At 40.9% G+C, this 21,653-nt stretch overlaps 1 protein-coding gene across 4 annotated transcripts; it reads left to right on the plus strand.

Annotated features, from left to right (window-relative positions):
* Nucleotides 1–324: 324 nt before the first annotated feature.
* Nucleotides 325–18,722, plus strand: LOC116311212 (carbohydrate sulfotransferase 11-like). Of its 4 annotated transcripts, none has more exons than XM_031728265.2 (4): nt 325–825; nt 14,405–14,484; nt 14,982–15,146; nt 15,270–18,722. In XM_031728265.2, the coding sequence occupies exons 1-4, from the start codon at nt 732–734 to the stop codon at nt 15,948–15,950; spliced, it is 1,020 nt and encodes a 339-aa protein (XP_031584125.1). In that variant the 5' UTR covers nt 325–731; the 3' UTR covers nt 15,951–18,722. The 4 variants fall into 4 exon arrangements, with proteins under 4 accessions (XP_031584125.1, XP_031584127.1, XP_031584126.1 ...); XM_031728267.2 differs by having other exon boundaries at nt 14,985–15,146; XM_031728266.2 differs by having other exon boundaries at nt 14,408–14,484.
* The last annotated feature ends 2,931 nt before the right edge of the window (nt 18,723–21,653 follow it).

Genomic DNA, 21,653 nt, shown 5'->3' on the forward strand with positions numbered 1-21,653 from the left:
GTAGTCAAAGACAGGACATGCCATGGCTGCAGTGCGATGTTGCCTTCAAGTGCTGGTCGTAAGCCGAATAGAAACATTCTGTAAATTAAAAAAAGTATATAAAGTTTAATGCGACTGAACGTTTTTTTTTTTTTTACAATCATGGGATGAAACTTCTTCCTTTTCATACAATACTGGGACAAGTATAACTACATTACATTAACCCAAAAAAACCCCATCATGACCAAATTGTCCTGTTGTCTCTGAATGGAGCATTGATGAGGGAGAGTACGCGTGAGGAGAAGGGGGGGTGTGACGTCACGGCAAGGGTGCCCAGTCTTCAGTTTGGCGGAGGACAAGTTTGTGTAGCTTCGACAAACTCTACACACCACAGGCGGGGGTAGCAAATAGACTAAGAAGAAACAGGGCTGTTAATAACTTTTGGGGGGACTGTAATATCAACATGACGTTATTTCCAGTGTTATTTAAAGTGCCATTATAATTAATATTGTTGTTGGGTTTTTAAAAAAGTAGCGACCAGAGCGAAGTGGATTTATACCCGTCACATTACAATTAACGGCTTTATTACTGCGCTGTTGTTTCTGTCAGGTTGGGCGGTTGCTTCCCGTAATTAATGAATAGGTCCATATCGCTTTCAAGTGTCTCGTATCTGCCACCGGGCGGTCTCGCATGAACTGCGTAGAGGCAGCGACGAGGGGTCGGAGGCTCCGCCAGCAGAGCCGGGCTTCAGAATGAAGATGCCGCGGGGAGGACGCCTGTTTCTGGCGACGTGCCTCGGCTCGCTCTTCGTTCTCGTGCTGTACTTTCAGAGCATCACCAAACCAGGTAAGCCCACACATATATATTCCACTCACTGGGGAAACAGTGCTACACTCACGCTATTAGGGTACTGTTTAACGAACATTTTTTTTAATGTATTTAAATACGGCAAATAAAACTGTGTTCGATATATTGTGTGGTTATCACAAGGAAGGAGAAGGCAGAGGGTCCGCACTTTACTGACGTTAGCTAAGCTAGCTCTTCTTCTCATTCGCTGTCGTGGAAAATACACGCTGGTGTAAGGAGTGAAAGAAACTACAGATAATTAGGCACACACACTGAATTTAGGGTTTAGGGAATGTGAATGACTAATTAATAGCGGGGAAAATACAAGTAATAAAGCTCTTCGTGCTTTTTGGTCTTGTGGTCTTGCTAGAGTCTGCATCTTTGGCAGGCAATTTTGCACAACTGTGAAGTTTTAATGGTGGCATAATGAAACGTGAATAAGCTCACATGGAAAAGGTGGAAGGGTTTGAAAGCCCCATGCTTTTGGAGAGAGATCCCCCCCACACACACACACACACACACACACACAAACAAAAACATACATATTCCTCCACCGTGACCCTCCTCTCCTCCTTTTACCTCTCCTCTCCTCTGCCTTTGTTTCCTGGGTAGCACAGAGAAAAAGGACTGCAGACCTCCAGGGTGAGGAGTAAGGGGTGAAAGAGCTGTCCAGATGATGGATTTGTGCCTTGCCATGCATACTGAAGTGAAGCAGCACATGCGCTTAGAGAAGAGGAAGAACAAATATTTAAATTGGTTTGTCAAGAAGAGAGAGAAAACAGCAGAGCACAGAAAGCAGACAAATCAGCTGTACGGGATATTTTTGTGCAAGAGGATTTTCCATCAGTCTGTGTGGGGTTTTTTGTTTTTTGTTTTTGTTGAACGGTATCCAGGGTAACACTGCACGTGTTAAGGAAATGTCAAAAGAAATAATCACATGCACCCCACCTGAATATCACGAAACACACACCTGAAACAAAAAAACAAAAAAACCCTTTAAATCACATTTTATAGCTTTCAGTAGCAGACACACAGACCACATGTTGCCAGCTCCACAAGCAGCACACTAAAGCACTTTCATTGACCTCCCCCTTCCATCTACAGACTATATACCCTTACTGGTTGACCCATTGAGGCTTGGCTGCATTAGAACCTACTAGTAGAAAATGAAAACCACATGAAAAGCAGGTTGGAGCCACATTAAAAAAACCCAATTAACTGGATGTCAGCAGAATATCTACTCAGCGTGAATTTAAAAACTGAGATCCAAGCGTTGTTTACTTCACTTTTTTTTCCATTCCTAGCTTCTGCTCTCCTTTAAATTGTTCTGAAATGAAACAGGGCACACACTTTAGCATCTTTAGATACTTTTCAGCCTACTCCCTTTAGATATTCATAAGGTATTGCATTTTTCCATAGTTCAGATCTGTGGTTCTATCCAGAACTTGTTCCATAAGCCCTGGTGTCAGGAAGGATTTTGTGATGAGTAACCTTAAAGAACTGTTTTTCCTGCAGATGCTTAAGTAGAGAAAAAAATGGATTTAAGACCTTAAAACTTGATGATCAACACAAATGTTGCAGACAGTTCATAGGATTTCCATTGTGGCTTTGGTGCAGTTACACTGACCATAAAGTCGTGTGTCACGGTGTGCTGGATCATCCCCGTGGTTTCTGATAGATCAGTTAATAGTTTTATCTTTGTGCTGGTTTCCATTTCAGTTCCCTGTCTGTGTTTAGTTGTTCTTTTGTTTGAGTATGTTCTTGGTCTCCCTTTCAGTGTACAGCGTGTCCCTGTTAATTCTGAAGGTTAGTTCCCTATAAGGCCTTTTGCACTAGTACCTTCTCGGCTTGACATGATGCAGCTCAACTCAACATTTTCCATTACAATCAAGTACCACCTAATGTGTGTGGGGTTGTTATAACAACGTGGCCAAAAATCCTGTGATGTCATTTGTATGTGACACGAACGGCACAACAGTGGAGGATGTCGAGGCGATGGTACCTGCTGCTCATTGATGGCTTTTTGTCAGACTTTGATTTTTGTGAAGGAGATGCTCTCATGAATCATTGAGTGATTCATGAGAATCATCATCACTGACTTTAATCATTGATTGAGACTAGCTAATCAGTGGCATGCATTCTGTTGACGTCACATTTTCAGATCTGCTCAGATCACTTGGATCTCCAGCTGAGCACTACTAAGAAAGTGCCTGGTACCAGGTACTACCAGCTAATGGAAAACCCTTAAAAGTTGAGTCGCGTCGAGTTAAGCTGACCTCAGCTGACCCTTCTTTTCTTAGTTCCCACCCACGTTGTTGCCTTGATTAAGTTTGCCTGTGCCTTACTGTCTCTCTCAGTTGTGTAGGTGTTTAGTCTGTGTTAGGTTATCAACGTCCTTCTTTTTCTTAAGTTTCTCTACTTGTGAATGTAGAGTTTTTTTGACAACGTCGTGGTTACAAAAATCAGGACTTCAGATGTGCAGCAGTGGGCTGGGAAACAGCTTGAATATGTTAGCAGCTTTGCCCTGTAGTTAATTTGTCATGTTTCAGAGTTGTTCTGTTTTGCGATAAGTGAGGTAAGACAGCAGAAGAGATGCAAACAACTGTAAACAGCTAAACTGAGTTTATCTGTACTGAAGCACAAGCACAATAAGTAACATACACCCAGTACTAGGGTTAAAAAAATAAATCAGTACTCAGATATTAATATTAATTTGATTGCAACCACTGCAGGTAGACATGCACATGGCTTCGTTTTTTTCATTAACAGCTGAAGTAGTTAACGCTCATGACACTTAACAGTACTGCAGGAGGAATTTAAAGAGGTAAAGCTTCCATTTTAACAACATTGAAGTATTAAGCAGTTATCATAAAGGTTAACCTGGCCACTGCACATTAGCAGTTTAACTATTAGCAATTATCCATTAGCCACATTAGCCATCTGTTATCTTTAATGTAGCGGCTAGCAGTGTGCGGGTCGTGGATAGGATATTGAGCAGTGGCAGATACACTGGCCAGCCACTTGGCTGTCGGGGAGCCATAGAGTTCTGAGTGTGGAGAACTAATCCGAGCAAATAAAGAGTGAAATCGAGAACAGAGCAGTAGAATCAGATGGTTTCAGGTTTGAAAAGCAGAGCTGAGGATGTAAAGAGCTGAAGACTGAGGTGGAGCAGTGTGAATGCTGGATGTCGGCAGATGTGAACAAAGTGATAAACTTTAACTTTTGTTGTAGCCAGCTAGGTCAGTTTTAAAAGCTAGGTCAGTTGTAAAATGCAGCCAGTGAGCAGTTTAGCCTTTTACAGTATGCAATATGTTTTATTTTATTTTTTTAAAGCTTCTTCATTTTAACATTACTAATTCCATAATTCATCTAAGGTTCATTTCTAACTTTTCCATAATGCTCTTCTACAATCAAAAAACCTATTTAGATGTGTTAATACATTTTACACATCTAAATAAGATCTAAAATCTTATAATTGGAAAAAATAATTGAAAATTAACAAGCTAACCTTTTCAAGATTTGACTTTTTTCTGCCATTATTTCTGTTGTTGCAACTTCAAACCAATACAATACAATGCAGGTGCTTTTCTTTGTCCAGGTTTTATTTGTTTGATGTTCGAAAGTTCCTAAATAGACTAAGTTTGTCAGGCTGTTTGACGTGTTACACTCTGAAATGGTAGCTGCTGTGTGATACCTTGGAATGAATTCTTTTGCAGAAATAAATCAATAAATCACCAATAATAGAGCAAAACTGGGATGTCAGTCAGGAAACAAACCACACAAGCAACAAGGAGCTTCTGTATTTAGCCTCACTATTTTTGCAGTTTCCCTTTGTTTTCGGAGCAGCTGATAACAGCACGGCTCTGAAAACACTTGTAGGCATGTGTTTTAACATGAGACAATATGCCACTGAAAATTTGGGGTGGAGATTATAGCTTTTAGTTTTAATGGTATCTGATTATAGACTTTCAACTTGTTTTCAGCTGGTTCTAAACAAAATTCTGGACCATAGCCATAGGAAATGCATTTACACACCAGGAGCGTTTAACACACATTTTGACCAGATACTTAAAGCCTTTCTTGTATTGTACATCTGGATGTCCCCATCTGATTGTCATATCAGCAACAACAATGTGATCGGCTAGTAACAAAATGATCAGATGGAGCACAGCAGCACCCAGCAGCAGCAGCAGGCCTAAATTAGCTGGGGAGTTGTCTTAGCCTGTAGGAAGCTAACAGCAAAGCTTCATTTTGTAGGAATTTCTCTCTGACTCGACCACCAGGTTCTGTTTGCTGGAGTGTTTAATTTAACCAAAAACTGAGATCAAATGAGTTCTGATAATGATGCTTGATCTTTTGCTCCTGTTCATGCTCTCACTATTCTTATGTTGTTTGTTTGGAAGTTTTTACTTTGCTTAATGTAACATAACCTGTTGCCACCAACTTAACTAACATTGTTTCACTACATCTGTCTCTGTGAGCTCCCCTCCACATGTGGCATGTGTGAGAGGAGAGGTGAAATGAGGTGTACTCAGAACAAACAAAGAAACCAGATGAAACAAAAAAATGAAAGTAAAATGTAGAGTTGAGAAAAGACTATTTGTAATATATTTATTGTTGTCCTTTTGTCATTTATTATCTTATCAATAAATTCAAGTTCCAGAAACTGATGCTGTTGGATTTATTTGCTATTTTTAATTTTATTAAGTTAGGAAATTAATTTTTAAGTCAAGTCTGATGCTGCCTTACACACAAAAGACTGCTTCATTTATAACAGCAAAAGGCAGATACATGTGTTACTTTAAGCCAAGGTTATCATATGGATCTGGATGGTGGCCTAATAAAACCAAGACTTACAAGTGACAGACTTCCTTGTGGGAGTAAGCAGGTTTTATCTGCAGTGGAAATCACTTCCAATAATAGAGTGTGACTGTTGGTGAAGGATTGGGTAATCAGTGTCAAACAGTGTTGACGGTTGTGTGTGGTTGGTGTTGCTTCACTGTGGTGTTTTCATCACACGCACAGCCTTGTGAATTCTGTAGCACTTTGCTATCCCAGTAAAAAATAATACTTGATCTCTGCAGCTGCATACAAGATTATTGGCAGGTCTGAGCGATATGGATAAAAGTCATCATTTTTTTGTCATTTCAGTCAATACTATACATTTGTATCATGATGAAGATCGAATCACTAAAATCACTACTTCTGACAAACCTGAAGCTTCATTTTTGACTCCTAAGTGGGATTAGGAAAATATAAGGTGAATTTTGGGTTAAATATTTTCTATCAGAAGTTGAACATGATAAATGTACTACAACACTGGACAAGAGAATTTAAATAAATACCATGGGTACGTAATGAACTAAAATCTAAATCCTAACTAGGCAAAAACTTCAATTATTACAAAAACTGCATCTGAACTGCAGTCAAACTGTTTTAAATTGTTGGGAAATAATCCCACAAATTAAAAAACATTGATAATTTTCTGCAGTATCCTCAGTACATATTCCATAAGGTGAACATAAACCAAAGTGACATATTCACTGAATTCTCCATGGGAGAATCCACTGAGGGCTCATGAAAGGCAGTATAGTCTCAGTGAAGTGGGGGGTGACACTCATGCATGGGTCAGTTGTGTGACTTGTACATTATCTAAACACTCTCAAATTCCTCATCAGGTTCCTTTTGAGGCCTGGGTTGTGTCCGCTGGCGTGTAATGTTCGATAACACTGTGGCTCGAGTTTTCGTTCACATTTTTGGTTGTCATTTTGTATTTTGTCTCGCTCACACTCCTGATGTAAGAGTGTGCAGCAGCCTAAATATTAGCACGTGGTGCTGCCGACTGCTTCTCCCGTGCTCTGTCCTGTGTTTGTCAACCTAAAGACTTATTTCCAACTCTGTTCCAACCACATGACTGAAGAAAGGACAGTACAGTAGTCCCAGCAGCGACAGGAAGCACGGTGCAAATTATTATTGTGGTTCTATTGTCTGACTTCCTAAAACAACACCCTCGGTTTGGAGTTTAAGACAGTAACACAAAGTCCTGTCCAGAGTGGTCTCATGAACTCATTTACCCAGGTCATGTCATGTGTTACGCCATTAAATGTGAACTTAGTTAGGAATTTGACTGAAATGAGATTAAGATGTATATTACAAGAGGCTTAGTGATATGTTATGACTGACCATTTGATATGAATGAATATATTGTGTGTCTAATCTTCAATCATCAGTGAAGTATGGTCAGGCAGTTTAGATAGACAACATACAGTGTCCATGCAACTACTGCAGGGGGATGCTTGGACAACCAGGTGATTAATATGAAGGGACACAAAATTGAATATGATGTGTTTTTTTTAAAGAAAATAAGCAACATTTAAGATACTTACTCTAGATTGCATTGGGTTGGCCTCTAGTAAAACTGTGAGGAACCTTGGGGTCACTTTTAGAAACCTCCTCTCTCAGAGTGATGCTTGTTCCTACATTCATTACTTTACTATTGTTATCAGGTTGTTCTAAAACTTTCTGAAAAAACCTTCAGTTGATCCAGAATGGAGCAGTGAGAGTAAGGACAGGGAGTAGAAAGAGATCATATATCTCATATTGCTTCTCTTCATTGGCTCCCTGTTAAATCCAGAATTGAATTTGAAATACTTACTTACTCAGTGAGCAATCTCACCAAGATCTGTTAGGCGGAGGAAGTCTGTAATCATCTTTCCATTTTAAAGTGTGAACGGTAAATTGGTTTGATTGGTTCCAGAAGCAACATTATCATTCCTACTTTTATATTACTGTTAGCTTCCCCCCCAAAAAATCAAACAAATAGATTTGTGACACTGTTGAAATTTCCCTGACATAACCTGTTTCCACCTGGTCTTTTTGCTCAAACACATCACTGTACAAAAATAGAATTGAATCTTTTGCCACTCGTTCTTCTTTCATGTGGCTGCTCTGACCCAGCTGTGCTGCCTCAGTGTCACTATGCGAGTGTCCTTTGAGCATCTAAACGTGTGTGTTGTCAAACCCGGAGCGCGTGTGTCACCTTTAAAAGCTAACTGCTCTGAACTGCTTCTGTGGCTGTGCTAATTTAAAGAGTTTTGTGCTCTTTCAGTTTGACACAGGAAACCATTTTCTCTCATCAGCGTAAAATTTACAGTTTGGTCCCATTGAAGACGCAAAGCATCATTTTGTGTGGCTGAGTCAGTTGTCCTGCCATAGTTAATATGGGATTTGCTTGTATCATCATTTCTGGGCATGAGTATTTTCTCCGCTCACAGTGCTGTTTGCTCTGCATTCACCCTCGCCATTTTTATTCCACTTCATTTGCTGGACTGCTGTATGCAACTTTGCATGCTGTAGGGTGGTAAAGCATCTGTGTCTGTGTTCCCCAGCTATGGGAGACAATAGCAAACTGTCTGCTCAACAGTGATGTGCCCGTGGCATCTGAACAATATGAGCTGTTCTGATTTAAGTTTTAAGTCTGGAGTGGACTGTCATAGCTGCCACCACACACAGGAAACTGAATTCACCGAATGTGAAAAAGCAAACTGTCAGCCATGAATGACAGAGTTTTGAAGGCTGTTTTGACAGCCATCATTGATGCTTCACACAGGCCGAATCCTCTCTGGGTCTTGTGACAGTGATGGATTCCACATCAAAGCTCTAAACAGCATCACCAGGGCCCACTCTGTCATCTCACCCACACACAGACTGTGGGGATTGTTTTTCACCTAAACATATTGTAGACACCCACTGTAAACATTTGTCATTAAACACATATCCAGACACAACCTGTGCATATCTATTCATACATGTAGCTTAATCCAGTAAACTAAGGCTATGTCCACACTAATGCGTTTCCATTTGAAAACGCATCGTTTTCTCTCCGTTTTGGCCACTGAGACGGCGTTTTCGCTCAAGGAACACGCAGCGTTTTAAAAACGCTCTTGCAGTGTGGACAGCGAAAACTGAGACTTTTTGAAAATGATGACACATATTAGTCATGTGATGCAGTCAAGTGACCAATTAAACAAAGATAGCGGAGGGTACTATACAGCAGTTGTTTTGTTTGCTGTCAATTTTGACAGCCCAAAAAAGATTAATATCAGTTTGTACATGCTTCGGATAGCTTTTCTTCAAACTCTACAATTCTCACTCTCTTTTGCAACTTTGTACTTTTGTGTTACTCGCAGCAACAACTCCACCTCATTGTTAGTCCATTTAAAAAACTCGGTGCTTTTCCTCGACATTTTGCCACGACGTTTCAAAGAGCCGGAAAATAAATAAACGGCAGACAGAAATGAGACAGGTCGAATCTTCTTGCGTTTCACGCATGCGCAGTGAAAACGTGGACACACAACTCTGTGAAAACGACTGAAAACAACAGTGTGGACGCCGAGCGTTTTCAGACGAAAACGCCCTTTTCAAATCTATCTGGGCTAGTGTGGACGTAGCCTGAGTACACTCTTCATTTGCATGTGTGCACACCGCCACTTATCATCTGACGCTGATAACAGTGCAGGTGCTGTGACACAACAAGTGATGTCTTTAAGGTCTCCAACAGAGCCAACAGCTCATTAGAGAGCACATCACACCATGTGCTACACCTGTTGGCAGTTTGTACTGTGTTAATATTATAATGTAAAAGGTGTTAATATGGTTAATAAGGCTAGTGTCTTAAGTACATAAAGATGAAGTTATTTATAGTTACCTTAAACTGCAAAAATAGCATCGATGCCATGTTTTTAGCTTTTTAGCGCTGATGTGTTTGTAACACTTAGATCTGTGTAAGAGACCGGAGTGCACTGGTTATATTGCAGAGGTTCACACAGGATTGGATTCTGTTTGTGGCAGCAGTGCGTGTTCCCAAACCTTAAATTGTGTTTTTTATGAACTGTTTGTGGCTGAACGTTTTCTCAACAGCTGCACCAGGAGACAGGAAATTAGTTCAAACTGGAGCTGTACTGAAGTATACCTCACTTTATCTGACATGTTTTACACGACTGTGCTGCTCTGTAATTATGAATCAGACGTGTTCAGCTTCTTCTTGTGTAAAAATACTGACAATGCTGAGCTGACGGTTGCTGGAGTTGGATGTAAAATCTCGAACGATGTGAGGTTTCACTGAAATTACTGGAATGTAAAAAAGACTTCTGAATGAACCGTGCTGAAACACAGATGGGCAGAGGTGCAGAAACGATAAGGCAGATGGCTGCATCGGCAGACTGTTAGCTGCAGTGATGTCTCAGACAGATCAGTTCATTACACGCTACATGTCGTTTCAGAGAAGATAAATTTCAGGCCAACCTCAAGTCTGACATCAGATTTTTCAGATTTTTCAGGTGAAAAAGGATGTGATGACTTACAGGAACTGGTTAGTCAGTGCATCTGCTGAAGGTTTGTAAGAGGTGTGCAAGTAAAAATAAGAAGAATAAGAGTAAAATGGAAAGTGGCTGCCAGCTCCCTAGTGTCACTTATTGTAAAACCACCACATCTAGTTTGTGCAATCACCAACATCTGCAGTCTGTAGCACATGAATGTTGTGACACCATGAATCGGGCTCTGCCTGGTGACACGTTATTCTTCATAATGCTGTAGTCTGCCCTGCCTTTGTCAGCTGCTGGTGAGCCAGACTTTTATTTACTTCACATAAAATACATCACATTGCCCTTTTCTTACAGCTCATGGAAACTAATAAAGATAGGCCTTCTTTTGAAGTGCATTTAAGCTGAATTATACACTCATGCATAATAAGTGATGCAGCATAATTCTCTGTGCCTTGTATGCATTATGATCATAGAGGGGAAGAGGTTTTTCAAAAGGGGAAGCAGCTTCTTTGCCAGTAAAGCAGGGCTGTGATTTGCCTTTGTAGAGTGGGGACAAAACAGCCGGTTATTCCAAGTCCCACACAGGCTTTTTGCATGTAACGAGACTGGGCCTCTTCTACTCCTCTTCAGCTATCGGTATGTTGTCACTTCCTGATATGAGAGGAAGTGGTGGTTTTCTGGTGGATGTGATAGAACACTCAACACACACATACACATAAAAAAAAAGAAAAAGAAACTAAGCTTCACAATGATCAGAGCATAGTAACCACAGATGCATTCGTGGTCATGTGATGTATTATAAAATATCAGAAAAGTTGGCCTGATAGAGGAATTCGGGATTGAACGATGTAGAGCCATTTGTATTGATAATACACACCAGTGGACCGTATACACCCATATTTATAGGTTATGCAAGTAAAGTGTTTGTCATGTTGACTACAAACTTGACTTAGATATTGCAACTGTGCTTATCAGCTGCAAACCACAAAAACAAACTAATGTATTGAGGGAAATGATATTTTTTGGCTGCAGAGATAGCAGTGACCGAGGTTTATCTGTTCACATCAACTTGCCACTCACTGAATATTAAGAGTCTGTCTTAATGAATAAAGAAAAAAGAATCAAAAAACAAATGTGTCCTTGACACAAAGAGGAAATAAATAACAGCCCGAGTCCTGTGTTTGACAGGCTGGTGAATAGATTTCTGGGAGCCACAATGATTTATAAAACATGTTACGATTATCCATCGAGCTCACATTCAACACTGACTGACTGACTCACAGCCTGTAGCCCAGCTAAAAGTTTTATAATTTCATATTCAAATAACTGACATTTCCAGTTTTTCCATGATAGTGATACCTTGACTGTGGATATCTGCTAAGTGTGTTTTTCTGAGTAGATATGTGAGCAGTGATCTAATACCAGTGTTAAAGTATAATAGCTATGCTCCTTGCTCTGAGAAAGAGACCAGTAATCATTCAGGTGTGTAAGGCAGCGTCAGAGTCCACTGAATGTTGATTTCCTAACATTTTTAAATAAATACAAAATTATTATAAAAAGGTGATCATATGAAAACAGAATCATTTAAAATAATAAAACACGCATTAACATTATTCAACTGACTTATTTGCTGTGGTCTCACTTCAGCACAGTGTGAAGTTTTTAGTTTCCACATCCACGAGTGCACTTGGGCCTGTGTGACGTAAATGTCATCATCAGACAGTGACTGTGTCTGCGTCAGCAACAGAGTATAATCCAGGCTTGAGAGTGCCTATTGCATACTACTGCCATTTATAGCCATGCTAGTTTCCCCTTTCCCTGCTTTCAGTGTCACTGAGTGCATCTCCTCAGACACTTGTGTCATGTATGGAGTGGAGCTGATGATCCAGTTGTTGACATTGGATTGTGGCCTATATTTGCCATTTCCTGAGCTTTCCTCGTGACTTTGGCATGGATAGAAAACCTAAACATTTCATGTCCATGTAGCGTTTATGCTCAAAACAGACAGTAAACTATTAACAGACCCTCCACAAGTGTCTCTTGACCTACTTTCCAGCTTCCTGAGGAAGTGTCCTGGGTTTGCTGAAGGTTTATCTGCTTAATAATAGTGGAATTGTGCTGTAGACTGAGAGCTCACATGCCTCATGTATTGTAATTAGAAATCTCTTGAAGTTGCCGTCTTATTTTAAAGCCTGAGTGTTTCATATCTATGGGATGCCACTTTGCAGTTAGTGTGACTTTTAGCCTGAGTGCTGACAAAAGACATCTTTACTGGTTTATACAAAATCATATCAGAAATGACATGTTCTTTCTTTTGGACTGGTGTGGATTTTTTTGCGTGAGTGAGTCCAGGAAGACTTGATGTCTATCTGTGCGTGTTGCTGATGATGTGGCACAGATTACCCAGAGGAAGTGGAGGATTTTGATGGTTCATGTGAGCTCACGCAGAGAGGCTGTGGCCCAGGCAGAGGATGTGTCTCCACAGCCTCTGCCTGGGCCACAGCCTCTGCCTGGGCCACAGCCTCTGCCTGCCTTGACCTGAGATCCGCCCTCTTCTTGTTGTATGAGTGAACATTACACATTTGCTCTGTCACCATTTGTTCTCCTTTTTGTGTTTGCTTCTTCCTCAAAATGGAAGGAAGCAGTTATGATTTACAGCTTCGTGTCAATCTGGAACATGTGACAGTGTATTTTGTCAGACCAGAATGCACAGCTGATGGGGTTTTAAACATTTCAGAACAGCAGGGGTTCGATTTTATTTGTTTGATGTATTCAGCCGAAAAGAAGAGACACAGTAGGAGGAAAATGGCCTCCGTCTCCATCTGGCTTCCATACTTACAGCATAGCCATTCACCTTGCTGGTTAATATTCCTTCCATATGATGGTATGGAGACACCCCTCCCCCAAAAATGCTCAACTGCATAAAGCACATTCCCCACATCTATTTACCTCTGTCTCACTCTGGCGTTGTGCCTGATGTAAAGCAGCCCTCTGCATCATTTAGGCACATGTGCAAAACTAATTTCTGTTCTCACTTTAGTGCCATTAGCTGCAGACCTAAACACTAACACTGTGTTTGCAAGGGGGGCATAGAGGAATGGACGAAAGAAGACAGATGTGTTTACAGAGGCTGAAGAAGGAGGAAGGGCACAAGTATCTAGACTCTCCCAGATCATCCAGTTCAGCCTAACATCATTTGCATCCACAGCTAACTGTGGTGTGTGTTTGTGAGCAGGTAAAGGTCTTCTTAAAGCAAGGAGAGGCTAAAAGAGCTAAAAGTGTTATTAATGTAGGTGTTGGAGTTTTATAGAATCTACAGTATAAATGAATGGTGGGAGATCACGTCATGACTGAACGGGACCAGCAGATGGGTGGAAAGTTGGCTCTGTCTGTAACTCCATTTGGACATCTTTACAGCGAAATTTAAACTTGTGCAAATATACGAGACGCTGTTTCTCATTAGTCACCTACATGCAGACTGAATTAAAAAAAAAATAACAACAGTGAAGTGGTTACACTTAAATCAGTGGTTGTGGAAATATGACACACCATGCAGTAGACTTGCTGCAGGGTTCCATGTGTCCTGACTGCTGCAGAACAACTCTGATCCATCAGAATGGATGCAGGACCTCTGGAGGTATCCTGTGGTGCAGAGCGGGTCCCGTGGGTTATGGGGCGGGACCTTCATGGATTGGGTTCGTTCCGGTACATTTATCAGAGCGGTGTATGGTGGGTTTGGAGTTTGTAATCAAAGGCTTTGGCATTTTTTGTAGGCTTCATTGCTTATCTGGACAGTTTTGGTTGCGTGGTGGAGCTAGGGGGGACCACAGCCTTTGGGGGGTGTTAAGCAACATTAACGCACTTTTCAGTACTCATAGCCGTTAACACGTTGAAGCGCTCACTGTTTTGTCCTCCTTTGTGACTGTGCAGAGGCAGAAATGAACGTCCTCCATTAAAATTCAGTCAGGAAATACTTTACTCAGATCACCCAAAAGAGAGCTTTCACAGGTTGTTTCCACATACACTTCTACACAGTCATTCTTTGTTTTGCACCCGCATGAGTTTCCCCAATGCTGAATATTATTTAGTGCAGGTTTAAGGCACCACTGACTTACTGTCACTTTTCAGACCTTGGAGCAGAGGTGCTCGTTTTATATGGAGTATGTGATCAGCGAGATGATCAGTTTTGTCCACTTCACGTCTCAGAGGTTTCAGTGTTGTGTCCATTTTAGTAAAACACGTTTGTTGTTTAAAAGCAGAAGCTGGTTTGAAGGCTGTCACCAGACCAGGGAAAAGCAGGACAAGTCCGCTGCAGACGCTTTATAATGGAGACCAGGTGAGAACGATGGCACATACTGTCCCACCACACACACGCACACACACAATCGCACACACATAGTGTGACAGCTAGTAGGTAGCAAGTTTCACTTTCACTGTACAGACTGTACCAACTGCAACATCTAAAGCTCAGTACTAAACACACTGTAGTATTAAACATAATGCAAAATGAACACTTAGGCTCAGGCTTCCGGTCTCTGACGAGATGCTGCATTTAGTGAGAACACTTTAAATTTGTATCAAGCTACTTATTAACATTCAAACACTCAAAAACCCCTGCAGCCTGCCTGCCAGCTTTCATAAGCAAAGGTCATCTGTGTAAACTTTATGTGCAGACCTTTGAAAGAGTCCGATCTTTAGTAAAATGTGTTCCACATGAAATCCTTGAAGGAGTTAAGTTCTGTACTGACAGCTGGCCTTCAGCGGTTTTTAAAAGGCTTTTGTTGAAAGTTGTTTGTGCCTCTCCCTCTCTCTCTGCATCGTCCTCATCACAAGCAGCTGGAGCTGTTGGCAGCTCACAAGTCCCTCCAAGGCCGCAGGGAGCTGCTGGAGCAGGCATGTCTGAGTCACACGAGGAAGCGCCGTGTGCTCTCGCCCGAGGATCTCAAACACCTCATTGTTGACGACATGCATGGCCTTATTTACTGCTATGTACCCAAGGTTGGTAAGCACGTACAGATGAAATGAAAGAGGTTTGAGAGAATGTGAGAGGAATGGATGATGATAGAGGGATAGAGGGTGCATCTTTTTATTTTCACAGGTGTTTCCTTTTCTGACTTGCAGGTAGCCTGCACTAACTGGAAGCGTGTCCTCATGGTCCTCACCAGCGACGGCCGCTACACCGACCCCCTCGCCATCCCCGCTAATGAGGCCCACGTCGCAGGTAACCTCCGCACGCTTTCCGAGTTCTCGGTCGCAGAGATCAACCAGCGCCTTCGCAGCTACCTCAAGTTCATCTTTGTGCGGGAGCCCTTTGAGCGGCTGGTGTCGGCCTACAGGAACAAATTCACGCGCAGGTACAACACTGCCTTCCACAAACGCTACGGAACCAAAATCATCCGCCGGCACAGGCCCAACGCCAAGCCGGAAGCCCTCGAGAAAGGAGATGATGTGACTTTCCCTGAGTTTGTCCAGTATCTCGTGGACCCTCGGACGCAACGGGAGGAACCTTTCAACGAGCACTGGGAGCGGGTGCACTCCCTCTGCCACCCCTGCCTGATCCACTATGACGTTGTGGGGAAATACGAGACTCTGGAGCCCGATGCTCAGGCCGTGCTCAGATTGGCCGGAGTGGAGGGGACGCTTCAATTTCCAACATCCGGCAAGACCACCAGGACAGATGGCCACATGGCGGCGCGTTACTTTAAGCACATCAGTCCTTTCTATCAGAAAAAACTGTTCAACCTGTATCGCATGGACTTCATGCTCTTCAACTACTCCACACCAGAGTATCTCAGGACTTGATAAGCATCACTTGTCCTTTCAGGCACTTTTGTGTTGCTCCCTGCCTCGGAGTGGTCCATCACAAGCAGAGACTTGACACTGGGACTCTCCAAGGGAAACAGTTAACGGCTGTGGAGAGTGACTGGATTTTCTGGTTTCAGTAAGTGAAACTAAAAACTGCCTAAGAAGAAGACAGATGGTGTGTGTGCTGTTATCTACTGAGTGAGGATGGAGTTTGTCTTTAGCACAGCAGACTGCAGGTGACACATCATCTCTTTACAAACAGATCCTTTTTGTGTTTGTTGCAATTTCTTGCCAAAGTTTTGCTTCATCAAATTTAGCGAGCCTTGCTTTGACTTTAGTTGGAGTGTTGTAGAGCTGGTGAAATGTGCCTCATGAGCATTTTTCTGCAGCTCTCACTACAGATTTCTTTTGTTTTTGCATCTTCTGAGAGGTAATGAGCCAGAAATGAAACTTGAGAGGAGCAGGTTCTCTTCTCACAGGTAAATGTGCTGACTGTGAAACTGAGCATAGTGTTGCCGTCTCTTAGGAAGGCCTTTATTTATGTCAGTATTTATTGTTTTGGAAAACAAGGATGTCGGGCTCATTTTTTTTTCCAGAGGAAATGATTTTCTTTTCTTAAAGAACAAAAAGCTTTTCTCTTTCAGAGTCAATATCTTTTTGCCGTGTCAGCTTTTGCACATAAACCGATGCTAAAACAGAAAACTGTGAGAGCGTACCACATCAGCCTCCTGCTTTAAATCTGCACAACTCTCACAGCTCTCGTTCACACCGGCTCCCACAGATCCCAGAGTGATTTCCAGTCGTAGACGCTCCCTCATTCCAGTAAAAGTGTGTTGCCGTCCCTCATCTATCGTGTGCCTGTATTTAGCTCTGAGCAGGTAGGCTGAACAAACAACCACATAGCTGTGGTCAGGGCTGCGTCCAGCCCAGGACTAGTCCTGGTCAGAGCTCCCCTTGTTGGGCTGTAGGCAAGCACACCAAGGTTTAATCCACCTACGGTCACCAAACAGGCCTCGTTCAGTAAATATGATCAGTACACTGTTTGACCTTCATTAACTCTTTGAAGACAGAATATGCATTTAAGATGGACTTGAAATATTTGCCAAAGATAAAAATAACTTCTTTAAAATTCATATTACCTCAGATATTTCCTTGCAAGCACCATAAGCGAGAGACAGTTTGTATCATACATATCTGTTTATATCCCAGCATCCACTTAAATTATAGGAAGATTAGATTATGCTTTAAAAATAACTCCCAAAGGCATTTCAAGATGGCTTTAACCAACAAGAATTGGGCACAAGAGATAGAAGAGATTTGGATCTCTCCTAAACGAATAAACTGAAATCAAAACAAACAGTTCTTTGATTCCTTACAATAATCTGAATATCTCAGTGCTACAGAGTTTATCAAGATTAAGAGCTGGGATTACTTATTCTTTGTAGATTGCTGAGACATGATCTCAAAACATCAGAAGCGAACATTGCAGAAACACACCCACGGTTTGCTCACTGTACACTGAAGCTTTGGCTGTTTATTCTTATCTGCACGTCCTTCGGGTTTCTTTTATAAAGTATGTTTAATTTAGTCAGACACGTGCCAACCTTTCTTATTATTTTCCTGTAATTACGCTTTGAAAAGTGCAATATTAGTATATGTTAAAAGCTGTGTCTTTATTCAAGCCTTAATTTTGTGCCATATTTTATTTTTCTATTCCAGCCATGGATTACAGGGTGTTCCTTTCTGATGCTTTCCTACGTAGCAGTTTGTAATTTAAGTCGTAATTTGTAAGAAGCTGCAACTTGGCAAAACCTGATTACACACTTTACTTTTTTTTCTTGTTTTATGATCTACTGCACGAAATGTATGTTTCACCTTTTAATTTAGAATCTGCTAAGTTTTCATCTCAGATGCCCCGACGCTGCTGTGTGGGACACAGCTAGCCAAAGAAACCATTTTCTGTAGAAATGTTCTTTGAGTCAGATCTTTGTCATTGTGAGTCATTGTGAAACGGCAAACAGAGCACAATCTGAAAGAATCTCTCATGCACTTGTGACACCAAGCTGTGAATCTGATAACTGAAGTGCACTTGCTGATGTGATAGTGAATGACTGGTTACCTTGAAGTTTAAAAAAATATAAACCCACAATGACAGCACTGTGTGTGTCTGCTTTATTATTATGACAGTTGTCCTATAGTTGAACACCATTTGAACACAGATGTGCAGAAACTGTATTTTGCCCTGTTTTTTTTGTTTGTTTGTTTTTGCAGTAGGAATAGTAAAATTGCCCCAAACTTTAAAAACCATACACATGCTGGGGTAGCAGGACTTTTTTTTTCTTATTTGTATGATAATGCCACAGACAATCATTAATTAGTCTGTTGCTTTTTCATTAAAATAGAACTGTTCATAGCCACAAAGTCACATTAACACTCACCAACAATTTTGCTTTAATCTCCAGACACATAAGACAGCACAGTGTAGGTATGGAAGTTTGAAGAACTTAACACAGCAAGATTAGAAAACAAAGGCGCCTTAAAAAGGCCCTAACATCATAACGTGGCAGTGTCAACACTGAAGTACAGTACAAGCTCTGACGAAGATAAAGCAAAAGAGAAAGAACTGCTGCAACATTTAAATACAGATTCTGTTTTTCTTTTTAAACATTGAGATGCTTGTAGACGAGATTTTAGTTACAACATGGTTGACATTTTTGCTTTCAAGGCAACTTCAGACTACTAATAAAACACAGTGCAAGTTTGCAGTCAGATGTTTTTGTTCCAGTTGCACTCCATACTGTCCAATAGGGCTGGATGATACACTAAAAAAGAAATAAATAAAATAGAGGTTTGCTTTCTTGCAAAAAGCTAGATGCAAAGAGTGACCACTCTCAATTAAAAGCCACTTAGCAGTGAGCTAAGCTGAGCTAATAGCTAGCAGGTATTGAATTAGCAATTAATGTTCGTTTTCATTGTTTATAGTTTGTAGCTCATAGATTTTTAGGCCTCACTCACACAAGCCCAGAGACTAGTGGACAACCCTGTTTTCCCAGTTTCACTACCACTTGTCGAATAGTTTTTCAAAGTCAGCATCTTCTGGACAAATTGCTGAAGACCGCAGCAATCTGCTAGTGACTAAAGCAATTACAAGGTGGTTTTCGGTGAAGTACAATATACCTCTTTGCAATCCTTTTCATGCTAGTGACTGCACACAATACAGAGAAACCATTTGCCAATCGAATGCACACTGGCAGTTACTGACTGGTCTCTAGGCCCGTATGAACTGAGTTGAGCAAGCGACATCACAGTGACCTCTTCACAGCAATTCACAACTGATCAGAGAATACATGTTTGGCTGTTGCCAGATGGTTGCAGACTGTGTGACTAGGGCCTTTGGTTATGTTAGTGCTAAGGTAAATAGTTATCACTCTAAAGTTTAAAGCAAGCAAGTATTTAGCTATCTTTAACAAGTAGCTAAACTGTTACCATTGCTTCACTTTAAAGGTTTAGCTGTAATTAGCAGGTGCTAGCTTACCTAAGCCAGTTAAACTTATTCTAAGCCTTATACATATAGCTCTATTGAGCTACACATATAAGTATAGCTCACTAGGGAGCTATACTAGCGTAAGGTTATGCTACTTTTAAGGTAAAGAGTGTTTCACTATTTAAAGTTCATATTACAGTAATTGCCTTTGACATAGATAATTAGTTAGCTTTTTCCATTTGACAGTTTAAGCATTTATCTGGGATAAAAGGCAGCACTGTGAACAAGCTATGGCCATGACTAGAACTTGGGTCCATGCTTATAAAATTACCAAATTAAGTAATGTTCCCATGTTTTTATCAGTGATTGTACTCTTTTAACCACTTGGTGCAGTGGTCTGCAGGTATGCGAGACTCCACTTTGGATCAGAACATTTTGTAGTTACAGGGTGACCCTCGAGTGAGGCCCAATGCAAATACCCTCTAACTTGTTATAACCTGGCAGACATCACGCCACCTACTGTACACTACAAGAACATCATTTTATATGTCGTCCATGTAAACATGAAAGGGGGGGGGCGACTACTACAACAACCCTGGCTTTATAACCAGCAACATCCATTTATTGGTCTTCTTATCCAAATATTTTACTCAGAGTACTTTAGTTACTTGCATTTTTAGAAATGGCAGTTGAAAATAATAATTTATTAAAACACTGAACTTTTCCTTTTAACCGTTTTAAATTAAATGTGCGTCTAATTTGGATCGCGGTCAAAAATTCAAACAGCAGACGTAAACAATCACAAAAGGTAAATAACTAATTTCCTAAAACTGTCATATTAACCTTAATTGTTATGCGAATGACAAAGTTTAAATTGTATCATCCAGCCCCTTCACCCACACTGGTTAAGATTCACTTATGTGCTGGTACAACACAACCTCAGCTGTGGTCTAAATCTCACAGTATCACAGTTAATACACTGATCTCAGATGACTAACCCGGGATTCAAGTAGTACACGTCTATAGACTAGTTCTTATGCATCTAGTGCTTAACAGTGTTACAATAAAAGCTTTTAGCAAAGACCTATTAACACTGCAGTACCTCACATAAAAGTTCACTGAGAAGACGGGTTGTTGACAGAAACGCGTTGATGTTTGAGGCTTACTCGAAAAGTGCATGCGTGTAAAAAAAAATGAGAAACTCTCCTTGTGTTTAACGAGTGCATGTACACACACATTTGTGTTTCACTGTTATTTTGAGACATGTAAACTCAAGCAGAAAGACGAGAACATAGTTTGGGCCAGTCTGATTTAGTCATCCATGCTGTGATGAACTTTTACCGATTCTATCCTTTGTGTTTTATTGAACATTTAAATGTGGAAAGTCTGAATATAAAGCAGCTTAAACATGACTTTAACTGTTACGTGAATTAAAAAGGGGCACAGTGAACACAGGCAGAATGTGACACCAGATGCAAATTCTACCAGCGTGGATTAAACGTGTCCACAAGAGTGGGATTTTTCTGAACTCTACTATTTTGGGGTTTTAAGACAAGACAAAGAAAATCAAGGATATCAAGACAGACTATGACCAAGAACTGGGGTTAAAGGTAAGTTTTGGATTTGGTCAGGAGCTGAGCTAAAACGTTCAAGTCCAATATGTGCAAAGACTTTCCATAACACAAAATAAGTATGCACTCACTGCTGTAATGATGAGGTCTTATGGTTCTGAAAAACATCACTATGAATAGTAAGGCTGTGTTGACCCTCCATTAAAGGGATGTAATATCAAGTAGTGAGAGAACTCCAGAGGCAGCTCTACAGCTGAATAAATCTTCAGCATCTGTCTGTTTTTTTAAAATCATCATGTGGCAGCACAAAGTTCACAACTCTCAAAATATTGCAGAACGCTTTCTGAACGTTGAGATCGTGACGCACAAGGTGAGAGGTGCACACACATTTTCACGCTTCAGTGTTTAGAAACACATTTTCCTCCCACATTTTTAACAATTTCTAGTATGATGTGAAATCTGAACAACAATCTACTTGCTCGTAATCATTAGCTTATTGGCCTAATGTGCACGCTAACGATACTGTACATTTATCTAGTGAATGTCCGACAAGAAGCTCTACATAATCTGAACATTAGATATTCAGGAGAGCGCTGTGCGTTGTGGACAAGAGAAAAAAAAGATTTACAGATGTCAAACATTTAA

This window comes from Oreochromis aureus, linkage group 20 (assembly GCF_013358895.1).
Source record: "Oreochromis aureus strain Israel breed Guangdong linkage group 20, ZZ_aureus, whole genome shotgun sequence".
NCBI lineage: Eukaryota > Metazoa > Chordata > Actinopteri > Cichliformes > Cichlidae > Oreochromis > Oreochromis aureus.